Consider the following 18927-nt stretch of genomic DNA (forward strand, 5'->3'; position numbering starts at 1 on the left):
CACAGCTTCTATCCTACAGGGGAATATATGTATATTTCTTCCTGCCCTCTTTCCAGCTGTATTTCAGCCCACGATATGGAATAGCATCCCATCAAAACTGGGTTGGAGAAATACCCAAACGCAGGTTAAAATTAATGCTTTTCTTTTTTGCTTTTTTTTTTTTTTTTTTTAATTTTCATTATAAAGTTAACACATCTATCAAACTTAACTGGTAACAAAAGAACAGTTACAAGACATCTCTAATGTGCTGTCAGTAGAAAAGAGGGTATTGGAAAAAACTGGAAAAGCCAATGAGGTCACAAGCACAACAGCAGAGCAACAACACTGTCCCGATGAGTTATTTCCGCAAATATATACTCTTACTAATATATACATTTATTCATAAAATAAATAATCATAAAAAAAAAATCATCAGACTTAACAAAATACTGAGGAAAAAAAGTGACGATCCTACTTTGTACAATAGCTTTGGAATTTCAGGTTGTATCATACATGCATTCTGTACAAAGGGGTGCTCAGAGGGGTGGGGGCAGGGGCAGGATAGGGAAGGGTTACAGACAGTGACGTAGCTCTGAACGGGGTGATGTGATCAGGCAGACAGTCTGTGGGAAGGGAAAGTGACAGCAAAAAACCCACCCACAAGAAGATACTTGTCCTTGACTTCTGGACAAGTATGTTTCATACCATGGGGAAATCCCCTGTGGCGCTGCAGGGCTGTGTTTTTATGCCTTTGACATTGCTGGTGGGCTCGTCAGATAGTCCAAAGCAATGAGAGGTCTCCTGTTTGGGCAGGTTTTGGCCTAGGAGTGACTGAAAGTGATGCCACGATAGAGACATCTTCACTGAGATGAAGAGGTGTAAGGCTGAGCTGCAGTCAGCGGGGGACAGGTGGGCAGTGGGACAACCAGGTCTGGAGGAATGAGCATCAACGGAATGGAGGCTCCACTGGGGAGGATTTCATCACACATAGGAGGATTTGGGAGGTTTTAGGAGCCTGCCTTGGGAACTTGGGCTTCCTGTGCTTAGCAAGTGGTGGCAAGTGCATGTTGGGAAGAAGCTCTGATGAAATGGTGCCTTCCCTCAAAAGCATGGGTGACACTCGGCTGCTTGCTAGCCTATGTCTGTGGCAGATGTGCTTTCAGGCTTTTTGGTAGAGTGGAACGAGCGGTGAGAAATAAATAAATACTAATAAATAAGGAAAAGGAACTTGAAAAAAGAGAGGAAAATGAGGAAAGCATCTCCTCACACCTTCCCCACTCTCCACTTCCATGCAGGGCTGTCCAAGACCTCCTTTGGTCCGCAGAACATGTATAAGAACAAGGTATACGGAGAGAGACGAGGAGACAAAGTCAGATGGAGAACATGCTTGTGACTGTTGTGCCTCAGGAGCTTTCTCTGTCTAGATAGTATTCACATAACAGCAAGATTTTGCCTGTAGACAGCTTGGTGGGATTTGTTTATTTTCATTATGTATTCACCAAGAGGACCAGCAGAGATGCTCTCTTGGGGTCAAACACATTACATACCAGTCAGTAAATTGGTTTCAACTATTTTTATAGAATAGGTCCTATTTCTGCTCCCTTTGGAGTGCTTGTAAGTTGGGCAATATGGAAACGATGCCTCCTATTTTATATCAGTCTAAGTGGGAGCAGAACTGAGTTCAGACACAGATTTCCATCTTAGAGTCTTCAAAGTGGAGTCCAGCTCAGAGACTGAGACATTCACTTGTAGATGCTCACAAGCATGTGTCTCCACGTCAGTTAGATGTCTAAAGACCCATATCTTATGGGGATCATCAGCATAGTCAGTGGGGCCTAGAGTGGTTCAACCTGCCCTATGGTGGCCACTTGCATCCAGCTGAATTGTTCTCTAGCCTCCACTGTCTACTGACTAGGAGATCAACTGGGTTGCTCATGCATAGATATCTAGTGCCATCTGAGATGCCCTAGGGTTTCTGAGACATCTGCATGGGGCTGGCAGATACACCATGGGATTTATGGGGAGGCTGCACTCTTGCTGAACAGCTGCCATAAGCCATTGGGATACCCTGGGGCATCCCAAATGACTCTAGATGCCTATCTTCTATAATTCAATTCAGCCCTAGATGCTACATTTAGGCAAATGGATCTCATCATCATCGCTTAGATGGGACTTCAAGGATCCAGCTCACATGTAGATACCTACGTTTCCTGAATCCCATTCTCAGGTACCACTGCCTGGGAGTCAGATCCTGGCCTCCCATTAGTGCTTGAGAAAATCTCCCCATTTCTCAAAATAGAGGCCACCCGAGGCTCTGCCCCCCTCCAAATGGAAACATCTGCACCCAGCAGCAGCTAACAGAGACCTGAGACAGCAGGGTCCTGTCCCTGTGCTGGGCAGTGATGAAGTGCAGTTCATTAGCTTCTGTCAGAGCACATAAGAGAGAGCTGGAAACGTAATGGGGGGTAAAGCCATGAAGAAAGACCACTGAGCAAAAAGGGAGCCAGATCTCATCACTGCTGCCCTATGGGATAAGGGGAATCTTGAAGAGATTCTCTCCTGTGCTAAGTCCCCATTGTAACAGACAAGATTTAGCTTGGGGGGAGATGGAGAACAGAAGTACAGCTACGGAGAACAGACAGGGCCTCCTCCCACCCAGCTCTCATTCACTCTCATCATCTGCACTCTCTGTACAGCTTTTCTCCCAAAGAACCAGCAGTTCTGTGCAGGAGCCAGGAGTCATTTTCCTATGAGCAGCTGATGCTGTTTATTAGTCTTAACCAACGGCTGATGGCTGCAGGGCAGTTTGATTGCAGCCTTTTTGTGGCCCTATATTATCTTCCTGAAGCCTATCGTTAAGGCATCGAGGGAAGCCTGAACTAATTTCCATAGCACAGAACCCAGAACTGGATTCATGACTCCCAGCTCCTGCAGAGTACTCAAGCTATAACCCTGAATACCCACAGATTTTCTGCACTGAAGCCTTTTCTTGAAGCCAAAATGCGACCCGGAGCTCATAAGACGAGGAAGCATTTCTCCAGTATTTGAATATAAGGCTGGGGAAATGGCAAACATGAACACACACGACGAATGTATTATGACCCATGGGCATTCCTGTGGCAATAGAGCTAAATGCACAGAAAATCCAAACATTTCAGATTGAATATCAGATGAAATTGTACTATGATGTTAACTAACACCAAAATCCTGCAATGCCCAGCTACGACTGCAGCACTTCTGTTTGTGGGGTTGATGTGCCCGGTGCCAACTCAGAGATTTCTGCCTCAAGTGGCATTTTGTGGTGTGGCAGTCCCTGCAGTCCCCTCTCAATATTAAATTCTGACCACTTTCATGGTGCATGGGAAGCTCCCTATAAGGAGTGAAGATAATTTTGGAGACTTCTGGAATGTTTTGGAGAAGTGCTGAGCATGGCCCTCAGCTAAAAGAGATACATAGGAGACTAGTAATAGAAAACGTCGTGCATTCTCCTCCTCATACTTTTTTTTTTTCTCTGAGAAAGAGAAATCCCCAAATTCTAGAACTAAACAGACAATAAAAAGCTCCTACACTTTCAATTTCTTTCATAGAAAGAAAAGAGATGAGACCAAATTCACCCCTTGCATGCAACTCTGCTGACTTGAACGAGGTTGGATGCAGAACTGATGGTGGCCATCAAGCCCATCTGCTCAGCAAAAGGAAAGGCTGGATAGCAGCGTGTAGGAGGAATTAAATAATGCGCCTTTATTTTTACTTTTTGCTTCTGTGTGACTTTGCTGGATGATATCTTCACTATAAACCTCACCACAAGTGAAGGCTGAAGGGAAGGGCACCATGGACCATGGAGGCTAAGCTGGAAATTAATGACTTTTGCCTTTTGAGTACAAACAAGCACAAGCTGAGGGGGAAGGAAGTTTCCAGAAAACCATTTTCAGACAATTGAGCAATAAAACCATCTACACATAGACATCATGAGACATGAGTCCTTTGGGGTACCCCATGGTCTCTGGCACAACTGAATAGATTTAGCATGTGTGACACAGGACCTGTGGGAGTCCCATGCCATTGGAGCAACAGCTGCATTCCAATAGAACATTTCAGGGCCTAGAATGTGGCTAGATGCTTGTATCATTGGATGAAACCCAAAATCTCCTCTGTGAGGAAGACCCTACCACTCTGAAAGACTTGGAGAACCTGAGGCAGAAGAAAGCTTTGGGTTGCAATTAGAAAGTTCTCTAAATGAGGCCCCATGTATCTGAGATGACAGACAGGAGTCTGTCATCTGCTCATTGCAGTGGGAACCCTGATATGAGACACCAAGAGAAGACAGCAGAGTGGGATCTTTGTTTTTCAAACACATTTCCTGAATTCATGTGCATAAACTATTGAGGTCCAGAGTGATTTCTCCAAAGCCATGGGGCCAGATGCAGGCTTTGCATGTATACTCATCAGTCCCTTACTCCTAGACCCTTAGCAGGTGCTCCCCTTCCCTTCCACATGGATAGAGTCAGACCTAGGACTAGAACCCTCAGATGGACCTGATGTCATGAGCAGAACACACAGAGGCATATGTCAGTGACTTGGATAGCAGCTGCTCAATCCCTTATGCTATACAACCCCTTACTATTACTAGTAGATGACTAATTACATAATAAAACCTATTAAATATGCATAGGCTTTGTAAAAAATACTTTGAATGGGCTGGAAGTCCCTGAGCACTGAGCCTGACCCCAGATTTAAATGAAGGAGTAGAGCTTCCAGCCCATCTCAGCTGATGATCAGATTGTACCTTCACCTCTTTGACTCATGATGGACTTCACATCATCAGACTGTACCCAGTCTGAAAGTTCATCATCTTGTATGAGCTCATCAGCTCAGGTCAGTGGAAAGACAGAGGTACATTCAGAGGGCAATTTACCAAACCCAGCTTAGATACCATCCTAGCCTATGATGAATCACCCTTGCACTTGTTTGTGTCATGCCACTGATCCTAGCAGAAAATTAGACAAATAGTTTAGAGTAGATGCTTGACTTTGACACAGCCAGGTGAAATAGATCCCACGACTGCGGTCAAATCTGTTTGTTCACCGTAAGAGGCAATTGCTCAGCAAGTGTCTATTTCGTTCCCATGCTTCCCAAAGAGCTCCACCCACTAGTGATGTTGGGTTTTGTTCTGGTGCAAATGCAGAAACTGAATGTTAGCATGCTGTGGATGGCATGGGGTCAGAATCCAACTCCCATGCAAAGAAGCCAGATCCTTTGACCCATTCCTTCACTGGCATGGTATACAAGAAGGAATGTTAAATCACCTTGCTTAAAGATATTAGAATAAATTTAGTTGGGGATGTGATCCTGCTGAAGTCAGTGGTTTGATGCAGAACATGATCTGCAGCAGTTTGCATTCTTACTGTTGGATAGAAGTCTCTGGCAGGAGATGCCTAACATCTCTTGCTGAGGCTGCTAGCACTGCATTATATTAAGTCAGACTTATCTTCCCTTATCCCATCTTTACAATTCATCAGTGCCTTCCATCTTATATGTTTTCCTTCAGAGTTTTCTTTCCTGATAGTTTGCATCTGAATATTTGTTATGGTGGCAATGTTCCCCTGCAATGGCCTTCTTTTCTATTTGCTATAATGATCAGATTTTCCTTTTCCACTAGACTGTTTTATAAAAATCAGCTATCTATCCATTCACTGGTTCATCTTCTTCTCAATTTTTAGTCATCTGTTGCTTTCTACCAAATGATGTGTGGCCATGCACTGTATGCAGTGTTTACACGTACAGATCAGTTGTTTCTCTTTCCATTTCTTTCTTTCTCTCTCCTGATGTTTCTTTCCCTCTCTCCTGCATATCCCCTCTCATTTCATTGCAGCTATTTTGCAGCGCATTAATAGAAGCGCCTCCACCAACACACAGAACTTGCCTGTGTCCTTGGGCACAGCCCTGAGGCATACAGTGATGCACAAACTGCACCAGCCTAGGAGTAGTCTCAGGAGATGCCTTGACTCAGAGTCAGCCCTTGGAGGCCTCATTTCCTCCTGTTTTCTCTCTGATTAAGCTCTGTTCATTCCCTGTTTCTTCTGCATATTCCCTCTCTCAGCTCTGACATTCTGGGAGAGAAGAGCAGTCTGATCTCTCTACATAAATTTCCAGGGTTGAACTGGCCAACAGTCATAGTTACATTGCTTTGCTGTCCATGAAAAGACTCCTGTGATTCACTGGGAGATGAATCGCAACCCATTTCACTCCCTGGATTGATGGGAAAGAAAAAATGTCAATCCTTGGTCTTTTTCCACAGACAAAGAGGACATTGGGCAAGCACATTAGAAGTCAAACAGACTACAACTCCATGTTTGATTCAGTACTCATTTATGCCAATAATGAACAGGAATAACTCTGTGTTGTAAATACCAAGTCAATGGGCTGAGAATTTGGCCCAGCCATATGGTTGAAGGAAGCCTTGATGCTTGCATCAGAACTGAGAGCTCTTTCTGTACCTGGCAATATGAAATCAAAAGTAGAGTAACACGTCTAGAAGGGGAGTTGGAAGCAAACAGCAGAGATGGGGCAACACTGCACAGTAGGGATTTGGCTCTGTGTCCAACCTTGCCCAAACTCTGGGCTGATTTGGAGTCTGGATTTAATACATCTTAATCTGTGCCACTTTTAGAGATGGGAATGGCTGTAGAAAGTAGGTGAGGAACGAAATTTGGCTAGAGGCTGAAACTGCTCCAGCTTTGGAGGTGAAGGTTGGGTCACTGTCATGTAAATGCACAGGTGACAAACTGTCATTCAGAGTCAAATTCCTGACACATTTGTGGTCTAAGGGTTTTGCTAAGTGCCCAGGGGGAAGCCTGCATGAGGTGCAGAGAGTGGATGGACTAAGTGCACTTTCCACTCTTGGTGATGGCGTGGGAGAAATAAACATTTTCCCTTTCCTCCTCTTCTGGAGCGAGCCAGGATGCTGAGGAGCCAGATGTCCTCTTCCCAGCAGCAAGAGTTCATCCCAAGGGAAATTGCCCTGCATCATGTCCCCAATGAAAACTCACTGGCTGAGCCTCGTACTGGGACACAGGTAAACCAACGTGTCCCATCGTGGGACCATCTCCTTCTCAATGCACACACCGAGTCCTTTTCACTTCACATGTCAGGTACTGAACTTCTCTGTACCATGTACATCACCTGTGTGCCAACAAGGCATTTGCAGGAAACCATTGGCAGTTCTTTCTCCCTTTCCTTCGTCTTCTCCCTCCCTCCCTCTCTGTAGGTGCCACTGCATCCTATGTCAAATTTGGCAGAAGCTACTATGCTAAGAAGTTCACGCGAAGAGCCTGCCCACTCTACAGCTCTATCATATATTTCTAGACTTCTCTGGTTCCAGGGCAAAAGTAAAGGAGAATTTAATTCCTTTTTTTTTTTTTTTTTTTTTTTTTTAACATCATTAACTTATCTGCTTTTATTTCTTTTGCTGTTGTTGTTGTTGCTCTTATGCACAGAGTCTGGCCATTTGGGTATGTAGATAGATCTCAGAAAGCTTAGTGCTGGTGTCCAACACAGCCTTTCTCTGGCTGAGGGAAAAGGAGATATCTAGGAAGATGCAAGTCTTTCAAAGGGCACTTAATCACACAAATCACTTCGGGTGGGCGAGAGCAGAGCCAATCCATGCTTTTGCTGATGCTCTTCTTTCCAGCTCTGCGTTGTCGGCCAGCTGAAAAGCCGCTGTCTCCTATGGGATGCATCATTGCGGCGTAGCTTGTGTGACCGCCAGATGTACCTCAGGATAGCCCAGAAGTCATTAGACCTATTCTATCCAACCAGTTTTTAGCCTTTAATTTTTTTTTTTATTATTCTTTTAGTATCAAAAAAGTAGACTTCTCTCTTGTCTGCAGCCTCAGAGGAAGTAGGCTCGAATCTGTTTCTCCTCTTGGAGCCCGGCAAAGGGGCTTGCCCGCTTTATTTGCACGTGTGGACATCGTAGACTCGTATGCATTCCTGGCAGCGGACGTAGCAGCACCAGTGGAAGATACAGTGGCACTTCTCTTTCCGTTTCTCAGTCCTCGTGTTGTGCCCGCGGCCGCAGCACAAAAGGTCACAACCGTCAATCCCATGGGAAGTGACGTTACAGATCCTGTCACGAGTCCCGAAGGAACCCGTCTCAGGGTTGGGCTCGCAAAAGTTGGGTGAGTTCTCATAGTAAACCAGGTCCTTCTCAGTCGGAGCCTTGAAGAAGTTGTATTTGGGCCTGAGCGTCTCGACCCAACCACGGGATTCCCGGTGTTTTTCCACCACCATTTCTGAAGCGCTGTCGTATTTGTCCTTCAGGTAGTCCCCGATGACCCTGAAGTCAGGCTGAGACCACCAGCAGGTCTTCACTTCACAGCTGCCCGAGAGGCCGTGACATTTGCACTTCAGATGCATGAGTTCAATGATAGACTGGAAAAGAGAAGGCAAGAAAAAGCAAAGAAGAGGGAAGACATTAGCCTGCCATCGAAACACACACTGCATTTTCCAATTCAGCCAGGATTTAGAATCATACAATCCTATATATCCTAAAGCTGGAAGTGTTTCCATAGATAGATTTGCACCTTGTGAACAAGAATCATCTTTTTCCCTCAGTCAGTGCACTGCTAAGGTACTGAGGCAAACAAAACTTTCACAACTTTGTTATTTTCAGTAGCTATCTCAGATTCTCACCCCAATTTTAAACATCTATCAATTGCTTTCAGTACAGGCTGAAGTGATTTTGTATACATTAATCTTTTTCCGACCAGTGTTCATACGTGGATATTTCAGTGTTGTCACCCAAGAATACAATTTGGACATATCCACGCAGAAAAGCAAAGAATGGAGAAACCTAGTAAAATAATGTCTGAAGGAGTGAAATATACAACTATTCCATTTGGAAACTGGAGAAATGAGAAATGTCCTAAACATCCAGACCGTAACTCCATTTATTTTGTATGTTTTCATGTTTGCTTCATCAAACAAGGTTCTAGCCCTACTGGTGGCTGTCTTCAGAGACCTGAAAATGAATGCGTTGTTTATTTTCAAGCAAATATGATTTTCTTAAGACCATTTAGAAGAAGAAAAAAAATAGGAGCTCAACTTTTGAATTCAAAAAGCTCACATTTTAACATAATCCATAAGCATAAAACATAATTCAACATAAAGCACCATCCTAGAATATATGAAAGGGAGATTATTGATCATCGCTTGCCCTCGCCACTCATAAAATTAGTCCAGAGGTTTCTAGAGATGCTGCCCTCAGGTATACTCAGCCTTATGCAACTCACTTGATAATCTGCACTTTCAGACTGATCAGCAAATTTCTGGGTACGTGAACAGGCGAGTGGCAGCCTGAGTCCAAGAGATTTGCCATGATTCAGCACCTTGATGTTCACCAGGTGCTTTCCTGTGTTATTTACGGAGTATCACATGCCGCAAAAGAGGTTGTAATTAGCAATGAGAGAGAACCACAAAATGTTTGGTTCGTGTAATCATGCTGAACTTAATCAAAGCTGCTGGCCTGGTGGTAGGGTTTGAGCTCATATGGGAACTAATATGAAACACTGCCCATGGGCTCAAACCACTTGAGCATGGAGGGCTGGAACAGCTACCCATGGGTGCTGGCATGGTGAGAATGACAAACACCAGTTTATAAAACAGAGGATTTCGGATGTTCAGAATTGCTGAAATTGGTAAAATATCCAGAAATAACTCAGTGCCAACACTGACAGTCACAAGACCTTTCCAGACCTGCGATCACAGGGATTTTGCTCATAGCACATCTTTTTCCTGGGATCCTCACTTTAAGGTAAACCCCTCCTTTTCGGTCTACTCAGCTTCCCCGCAGTCCTCTGTATCTCATCACCTATCCCAGGAATGCACAGTGCCTTGGGTTACCTGGGATAATTTGGGTCAGGGCTTGAGGAAACCACATTACTCCTCATATTTATCTTGCGGACAAGTTCTTTTTCAGGTGGTATTTCTCTACCTTGATAGGTTGTACTCCATGTTTCAGACCAGCTGCCCTATGCTGTGAGATGGAATAACTCCACGGAGGTTAAACAGATCCACCTGAAGAGCTCACACAAAGTCCTATCAAGAACAAAAGTTTCCTAGCATTGCACAACTGTGCTGGCTTTGCTATGGCTTTGCACAGTCATACATCCTCCTAGGCACATGTGAGCCCTTATCCTGAGGGAAAAAGTCCACATCATTAACCTCTTTTGATTGCAGTGATGTATCTTTCTTCCACTGAGGGATGAACTAATTTGAGTTTACTACATGAGAAAGGAAAGCAGTTATCTCATAGGAGCGGTGGAACGGTCTACATTAGCAAAAGCTTTGCAATTTAATTTCACAAATTATTTCCCATAGATTATGTTCTTTGGGCATTTATGGACTATTCCTGAGATAAAAAGAGAATGTCCTGTGATAGGGACTTTTCCACCTTACAAAAAAGATTCACTGTTTATGAGTCAGCCATTGCGATGAGGGGCAAAACTTTATACTTTCAGTTCCCTCATATATTTTTTTCAGTGGCAGAAGTGAAAACACACTCTCTGGCTTTGGGACATGGTCCACGTTAAATCTGAAGGCACCAGAGTCACACTGTCTCTCGTTTTCTTTTAAATACTCCCTGGCAAATAGAACACTGTTGAGAAGGGGGGTGGTGGGAAATGCTCTCCTGCTTTTCCCCACCCTCATGTCTACAGGGCAGGATAGGGGTATCAGGGGAAAGGGCTCCAAGCCATCAGGCTCCCTTCAAGAGCTCCTGCAGGATCACACTCTACAGACACCATCAATTCAGCTTTCTCCACCAGGATGGGCCCTTTTGGACAACATGCCCGGAGTGGTACAAATGATGGGGACTTCTGAGGCACGAGCTGAGATATCGATAGATTTTGTAGGTCTGTAGTATGAAAGAAGGGGTCTGCAGTTGTACATTTCACTACCTAAATCTCACTTCAGGCAGCTGAGTTCTTTTATAGCTAGGCCTGGAGGCATGTGTTCTGAATGACTGTTGCACTCAGATTAGGATTCAGCTGCCAAAACACAAGGACATAGCATCACTTCTGAGCTCCATGAGTGTCCAAGGCATCAGATCAGAGATGGAAGAGGACCTCCAGAAGGCCCACAGTCTTTCCCATTAGAAGTCCAAGGACAGACTGGATGCTTCAGAATATCTTTCTTGGGTCAAACTAAATTGCCTTTGTTTAACTAGCTGAATCCTGCCCATAAACTTTGGTCCATCTCTCTTAACTTCAGATGTCTACAGTACAGACATCTCTGGCCATACAGCTCTGCTTCCTACACCCAGGTACACATAGGGAATCGTCCAACTGAGCTATTTCAAGATCCAAAACTTCGTGCTTCCTATTCCACCCTAGTGCTGCCTGTTTTGATCCACTTACTACGGAGGGATATGGACAGTTAACTCCAAGTTAGACATTTACATCTGAGTGGGTGAATTTACTTTAAGACCAGGCACAGGGATCCATTGGTCACCTCCCAGTAAAGAACCATTTTGGGACACGTATCACCACTTCACGACATAAAGCAGCCCAGATTTCTGTTTGATTACTCCTGTTAGTTCCCCCTGGAGGTAAGAAATCAGCATAGGAGATCAAGAAAGGTAAAATCAAATGTCCTTACGGTCCTTCCAGCTTCATTGTTGTGCCTGTTCATGGCTGACCGAGCGTCTGGTCTGTTCTCTCGGGCATCGGCGAATTCCCGAGACACCATGCTCCCAAACTCCACGTCCTCACTGCAGCCTCCCCATTTCCAGCCTTCCCCTGGAGATCCCTTGTGACGAGTGTCACAGCCGCAGATGGTGGCCGAGCCCTCGGCGCAGGACCTGGTCACTGCAAAAGCCACTCCGGCAGAGGCGATGGCATGGACGAAGGCGGATTCCCTGGTAGCTGTGAAAGAAAGAAACCAATGGACACTGGCCAGCAAAAAGACCACGTGTGGCCGTGATCAGTGCTGTGAACATCTTCTCTTGAGGACATGGCAGAAAGCCACGAAACTCTCCTTTTATCTGTGGTGCAAAGGCATTGTCTTATACTAGGCAACCGTAGAGTCATAGCATGGCTTGGGTTGGAAGGGACCTTAAATCATCCAGTTCCAACCCAAGCCATATGTAGGGCTGCCCCTCACCAGGTCAGGCTGCCCAGGGCCCCATGCAACCTGGCCTGGAGCACCTCCAGGCATGGGGCATTCACAGTTTCTCTGGGTAACCAGGCTGGATGCAAGCTCATTGAGATCAGAAAACACAATTTAACCAAGTTCTTAGGAGGGGGCTATGGCAAAACAAAAAGCAATCCAAAACTGAATATCTCAGGGCATATAAATTATATTACATACTAATTTCCAGGCAGTGTATCACTTATCCATGCACAGATCCTCCGTGTTGGCTTCTGATGAATAGAATTTGGGCCATAAAAATGCAAATCTACAGTGAACATCAGCCTTTGCCTTTCACGATGAGACCAACACCCACTGCTCCTTCACTGGGAGAGCTGCTGATGGCTGAAAGGTGGGTAAATATCAGGATGGACAGATGCTTCCTTATCCTAACTGTGTAAACTAAGCATTATTCCCACCCTCCACTCTAAAGTCATTTGGAGACAGTGCTCAACACATGGCATCATGCAGGTACCTAAAGCTTTGTTCACTTTGCCTAACTAAATTCCTGTCCAAGGGGACTGGAATGAGCACTCCTTTTCTGCCCATTGCCTCATATGCTGGATGGGATCAGCCAAAGTTTTGATGATCTCTGAGGAAACCTTCCTTCACAGCCTTTCATCATAGATAGAGATGGGAGGAGAAGGGCAGCTCAGCGTTGGCCTGGCTTTCCAGTGCTTTTTCCACAATATGCTGAGAAGAAAACCTTTCAAACTGCTTTGAAAATAGGAATGATCAGCTTTATTTTCAGTTTTCATTTCATTCTGTTTCTTCACTCACTGGAAATGACTCTGGAGTTCATCACTACACCTCAGAAAACACCTCTGCAATGCCTTTTGGCTTCAGGAAAATGACGTTTTATCATTAAGAAGACTGTTCTCAATCCCATGAGGCAGTTCTAAGAAGACAATGGGTCTGAAAACCTGCCTCCTTTAACCTTGTATATCTTAACCACATGAGCTCACCTCTTGCCTATAGACCAGTTGACCAAGAAAGCATTTTGTCTGTGACACCTTCTGAATGGTTGAATGATTAGAATAGGACAGGGCTGAAATATGACTGGTCCCGTGAAGGCAAGAGGTCAGGTTCCAGTTGATGCAGCTTCGCCAACTTTCATTGAGCTTTGCTTCAACTGATGATAATACCTCCACAAATCCTCCCTAATGTTCTCTGCACCACATTATGCTGATCTGAGCTTTCCCTGGGCATTTTGGCTTAATCTTTAATTTCTAGATGCTTCCAGGCTTTACTAACACAGGGAGAGTTTAATATGCCAAGCCAAAATACCAGCGTGTTCTCAGGGAGAAATCAAACCTGCATGCTTGCAGAGGAGTCTCGTCTGGACTGAAGGCTTAAGCAAGAACTTGTGCAGTGCTGCTTTGCTTTGGGAAGGCTACCAAACACAGCAATAAGCAAATCAAATAATGTGCATGAACTTACAAGCAGAAGGTATGAGCAATGTCCTGGAACACAACGTTAGTGCGCATCATGAGGTTAGTAAGTCCCTGGGAGCCAGAACCAAGAAAGGAAAATGCAGAAGCACTCAGTTCCACAAGGTGATTTTTAAAAATCCCTATTCAGCATCTCTCCACCCTGAAGGATCCCGGCTTCCCAAACCTGGTGGCCAGACAGCTCTTTAGTTGTGCAAAAGCCTGGCTTCAGAGCATGGCCAGGTGAGTCCAGTTCTAACAGGACTGAGGACTCAGCACTTGGCTCTTGCCTAAGCTCAAATGGGATCCAGAAGCCAAACCTCTGGCATGGGGAGGTTGATATGGTGTCTCCCAGGAGACTGATGGCCAGTCCCATGGTCTGTGAAAGGCAAATGCTTCCCACAGAATTCAGTCAGATAAACTGCTGGGATGAGTTCTATTATCCTCTGGCAGAGTTGGAGGATACAGTGACCAGGGAATAGCTGAAACACCTCTGCTGCCTCCAGCTGCAGTCTAACCAATCCTGAAATCTTTCCATATGATCAGAGAATCATAGAATCATTCAGGTTGGAAAAGATCACTTCGATCCCCAAGCCCAAGCCCAACCCATCCCTCCGTGCCCACTGACCACGTCCCTCAGTGCCACATCTCCAAGGTCCTTGAATGTCTCCAGGGATGGTGACCACCTCCCTGGGCAGCTGTGCCACTGCATCACTGCTCCTTCTGAGAAGTTTTTCCAAATACCCGACCTGAACCTCCCCTGGCACAACTTGAGGCCATCCCCTCTTGTCCTACTGCTGTTACGTGGGAGAAGAGGTTGACAGAAGAGGATGTTTGCAAATGCCTTGGAGATCCCCTGGGCCTTGCCATGCCAGGACTGAAAAGAAAGCAGCTGCAACCACAGCGTTTGTACTGAAGGCTTTGTCCTGCGTGGGTGTGAGAGGGGTAGCCCTGTGTTAGGAGGGTTAGGAGTCCACATGTCCTGCATTCTGCCTGGGCTCTGGAGGGACTCACGAGCTCAGAACAGAGGTTTTCCCTCCATGCAGCTGCAGAGCTCTCCAAAACCCAGGGAGCATCAGGCAGTGCTGGCAGAGGGGCTGCAAAACTTCTGCCTTTTCCAGGACTTGGGCACAGCTGAACAGGGGAGCACAGCTTTGGCTGCAGATACCCAGCTCTGCCTAAATCCCAGTCCATTACATCAAATGGGTACTGCTGCTGGCCCTTACTGAAAGCCTTCAGCTCCGGGAGGTTATTGATAGGATTTGCCTTAAGAAGCTCCGATTATACTTGGCTCTTCTCTTCCCAGAAAAAAAAAAGAAAAAAAGCCCACTGCCTTTTACAGCCTGTATATGCGTTAATCACTCCCCTGCTTTTGAAATGCAGCCACCCCTGGGGTGGAGTGCAGCCACCACTTAACAGCACACAACAGGAAGCAAATAGCATTGTATCTGATGGTAACTACCTGGGGAATGCAGGCAGGCAGAGCAAAGCTGAAATCTGGCCCCGGGCACTGAGGTTAGGAGTTTGTCTCTTGAGAAAGTTGCAGCCAATCTCTTTAATGACTGCATGAAATTAGGGCACTGGGTTTGCTTCTCCTGCCCCTAACTTCAGGCAGCAAGTTCAATATTGACGCAGATGGAGGAGAGCCATCGCCTGAATCACGTCCTGCCACCTCCCCAGTTATGGGACTGAACTCCCATCACCGAGCAGACCTGACCCTATGGAGCACCGGCAGAGCTCCCCAGGTTGTAGCTGGAGGCGGTGTGGCTGCAGGAATGGAGAAGGAGTGTATAGAGATACAGATAAGCAGAAGGAAAGCATGCACTTGTAATGGAAATGAGGGGTTATTAAGGTGCCATATAAAAATGCAAGAGACTTAGCAAAGATAACAGGAAAGTGCAGTACGTTGGTCAGGTCACCTCATTCCTCTCTGGGTGGTTCTGGTAGCAGGAGACAAGCATCTCGTTGGGACTTGAAGAGAGCTTCTGGAAAGTCACCTGGCAAGGGGAGGTTGCTAGGGACTCATACCTCATGGGGATGCTGGCTTAAGAGCATCTTAAACACTTTGTTTTCAGTGCAGCACAAGGTCACCATAGCTCTGGTTTGTTTAATTCCTGCCTGCTCCTGCTCTCAAGTTTCCCCGGAGGGTTTGGAGACCGGAGGGGGGGTGGGGGTGGGGTCTAAGGTACTCTGGTACTGTGTTCAGTTTTGGGTCCCTCCCTACAAGAAAGACAGTGAGGCTCTGGAATGTGTCCAGAGAAGGGTAATGGAGCTATGAACAGTCTGGAGCACAGGTCTTGATGGGGAGCAGCTGAGGGAACTGGGATGGTTCAGCCTGAAGATGAGGAGGCTCAGGGGAGACCTCATCGCTCTGTACAACTGCCTGAAAGGAGCAAGACAGGGGTTGGCTTCTTCTCAATACTATGAGAGGGGATGGCCTCAAGTTGCACCAGGGGAGGTTCAGGTTGGATATTAGGAACAACAGCTTCTCTGAAAGAGCTGTGATGCAGTGGCACAGCTGCCCAGGGAGGTGGTGGGGTCACCATCCCTGGAGGTGTTTAAGGACTGGAGATGTGGCACTGAGGGATGTGGTCAGTGGGCACGGTGGGATGGGTTGGGGTTGGACTGGGGGATCTTAGTGGTCTTTTCCAACCTGACTGGTTCTGTGATTCTATGATTCTGTAGCTACTCACAATGCAATGAGAGCTTTCCAATTCACTGTCATTCTCCTTTCCTAAGGAGCCCATACTGTGAGGCTGGGAGTCTGAGTGGTCCATGTAGAACACATCTGTGCTCAGCAGGAGCATCATCTCAGGATGCAGACAGACACGGTTGGGCAGTATTAGAATAAGAATTCAAAGGTCTGAGGATGACGTGACCTAAGGTTCAATTTCCTGCTTTTGCACGGCTTTCTTATGTGACTTGGCCAGCCTGTGCTTCTGCTTCCTTATCCACATACCTGAAAACAATCCTGCCTACCTCCCCAGGAGCCTGCAAAGCTCAGTTTAGTGATGTCTTCAGTAGGCAGGAGGCGTTGGAGCTGAACAAAGGGCCATCAAGATGTGGGATGAGAAAGGCAAATGAATAACCACATAAATATTTTGACTGTCTGACATGTGAAACCTGCTCTCATAGGCTCTGCTGCCCAGACAGTGACTTATCTTTCCTCTCAGTCTTTCTCTTGGTGACTAAAAGATGAACCCCAGGTCAGACAGATAGTCCAGATGTGAGGGAAGAAAGACTACGGTGAAGCAGAGGGATGAATATAATGGTTCATTTTTGACTTAAAAATCCACAGTCCACTACTTCTGTACCATAGCACTGAGCCCTGGTCTCTCTGCTGTTGATGCCCTCTACATCTTTCCTTGCTCTCTGCTCAGTTGAATAGAGGTAGCAGCAGGCTCCTGGTGAGAGGTCCACATGACCCACCCTCAGGTGTGTTAGGAACTGAAACTGCAAATTCTGTGCCCTGGACCACAGCTGGAAGAAGAGCTAGGATGTTTCTTAAAGAGGGAGGAACTGCTGTTCCCATCGAGGACTTCTTAAAAGAAAGCAGTGAGATCTGTGCAGTCTTAGAAAGAAAAGAGAAGAGGGTCTCTTGCTTGAGGTGGCTCTGGGTTGTACACCTTCTGAGGAAGGAAGGAGACCTCAGCAGCCTGGAGAACAGAGAGATGAGCAGTAGGGACTCAGCATCCCACTCTTCTGGGTGCTCCTACTGAAGGTGTGGAAGTTCCTCAGTATATGGGAACTTGATGTCTCCAGGACAGCTACTCACTCTGTTCTGTGGAGCTAAACCTCCCATGCCAGCAGCATTCTACTTGGCAGAACCTAGCTGCCATCCCTTTTAAAACACGGCCCTTGGTGTGAAACACTGACTTGGTGCCTTTTTGGTCTGGGTGATGTATGAACACCAAGAACAGAACTGTCACAGTCCCCTGGAGATGTATGACAGTGAAGGGAAGAGTCTCCAGGTGTTGGACACTCCTTCTTATTGATCACTACTGACTCTGCTCTTGAACGGAGAATCATTCTCCCAAGCCCGCACAAGGAATGGCACTGCAGTGATGTGGCTGCAAACCTCACATTTCCGACAATTTCTTTAGAGATCTTGGGAGAATTATTTAGGAAGCAGCTTAACATGGAGAAAACGTCCCAGCTGCTCAACAGGATGTCATGGAGGAGCACGCTGCTTTCTCTCTGCTTCGTTTTTCAAAGCTAACATAGAAGAGAAAGCTACCTGTTGTGTCAGCTATTCCAGACGCCCAGGCAACCTGTTTCAGAAAACTCATCTCTGAGGGGTTGAAAGTGTAAAGCCTTTCCAACATTCGTCTGGTAGGGCATGCACCCAGGGAGTGTGAGAAAGGGTTTAAATTCCCTCCCTGGCCTGAGGGAATACAAACCCACAGCTCTCATGCTAGGATTTGCACAAGAGTTGACACTACATTGACTCTGGATTAAAAAATAATCTAAATAAAACCCTAAACCAAAGAAACTGGAAATCAAACTGGATGCAGGCTGGCGATTCTGGCATGTGGAGTCAGCACAGCCCCACCTCTTACGCTGAGAGCCTTTCTTAATGGCTCGGTCTCCTCCTAGTTACTATGGTTGGGGGTTCTTCTTGCGGGTAAGACATGATGGTTACTTCAGGGGTGGAAGAGATTGTCCAAAGATGGTGAGGAATTTGTGATATGAGCTTTGAGGAATTAGGAAGCCCAATCTTTGACTCAAGTCCCCTCAGCCCAGTCAGCCTCTGTGCTAAACCAACAGATCCCTCAGAGCCAAGGACCAAGGATTCAGTACATGGAGATGAAGTCTTCCCGCTTATGATGCTCCTTTCACAAGATCAAAAAAGATTCAGCAAAAACCCATGAGGAAAGAAGTGAAGGGTCACAACTCCGATCATAGGATGCATTATTTTTTTTTTTCCCCAGGGAAAGGAGGAGGAAAGGTGAAATAAAAAGTGTCTAAAGGCAGTTTATTTTTATGATCACAAAGAACAAAATGGTTTGCCAATCAGAACTGTTAAATACTGGCATGGCACCAGGTGAAAATGGAGAACAGGGAGCCCCTTGGCACATGCTGCCTGAAAGATCCATCCATGCTGCAGAGACAGTGTCCAAGTGCTGGAGGGGAACAAGAGTTGTTCCCATAGTAAAAGCAGAGGAGGATCACAGAGGGGTCACAGGGAAAATACTGGGAATGCTGGAAACAAAATATTGGCTTTCATAGCCTCAGAGGTGTTCCTCCTGATTGTAGCAATAGAAGATTTCAGCTCAGATAAAGCAACTAAAAGGCGTTTATAGAAGCTGACTGGCTCAGCTTCAGGCTT

The 18927-nt window shown here is 46.0% G+C and overlaps 1 protein-coding gene across 4 annotated transcripts in view; it reads right to left on the reverse strand.

Annotated features, from left to right (window-relative positions):
• Positions 1-267: 267 nt before the first annotated feature.
• The window catches only part of WNT3A (Wnt family member 3A), a 90881-nt gene continuing 72221 nt past the window's right edge, over positions 268-18927 (reverse strand). For all 4 annotated transcript variants that reach the window (NM_001398207.1, NM_204675.4, NM_001171601.3 and 1 more), the window contains exons 3-4: positions 11638-11903; positions 268-8412 (exon numbers count right to left, since the gene is read on the reverse strand). In NM_001398207.1, coding sequence (NP_001385136.1) covers positions 7933-8412; positions 11638-11903 — 746 coding nt within the window. In that variant the 3' untranslated portion in view covers positions 268-7932. The remainder of the gene's footprint in view (positions 8413-11637; positions 11904-18927) is intronic.

The sequence above is a fragment of the Gallus gallus genome, chromosome 2 (genome assembly GCF_016699485.2).
Source record: "Gallus gallus isolate bGalGal1 chromosome 2, bGalGal1.mat.broiler.GRCg7b, whole genome shotgun sequence".
Classification (NCBI taxonomy): domain Eukaryota; kingdom Metazoa; phylum Chordata; class Aves; order Galliformes; family Phasianidae; genus Gallus; species Gallus gallus.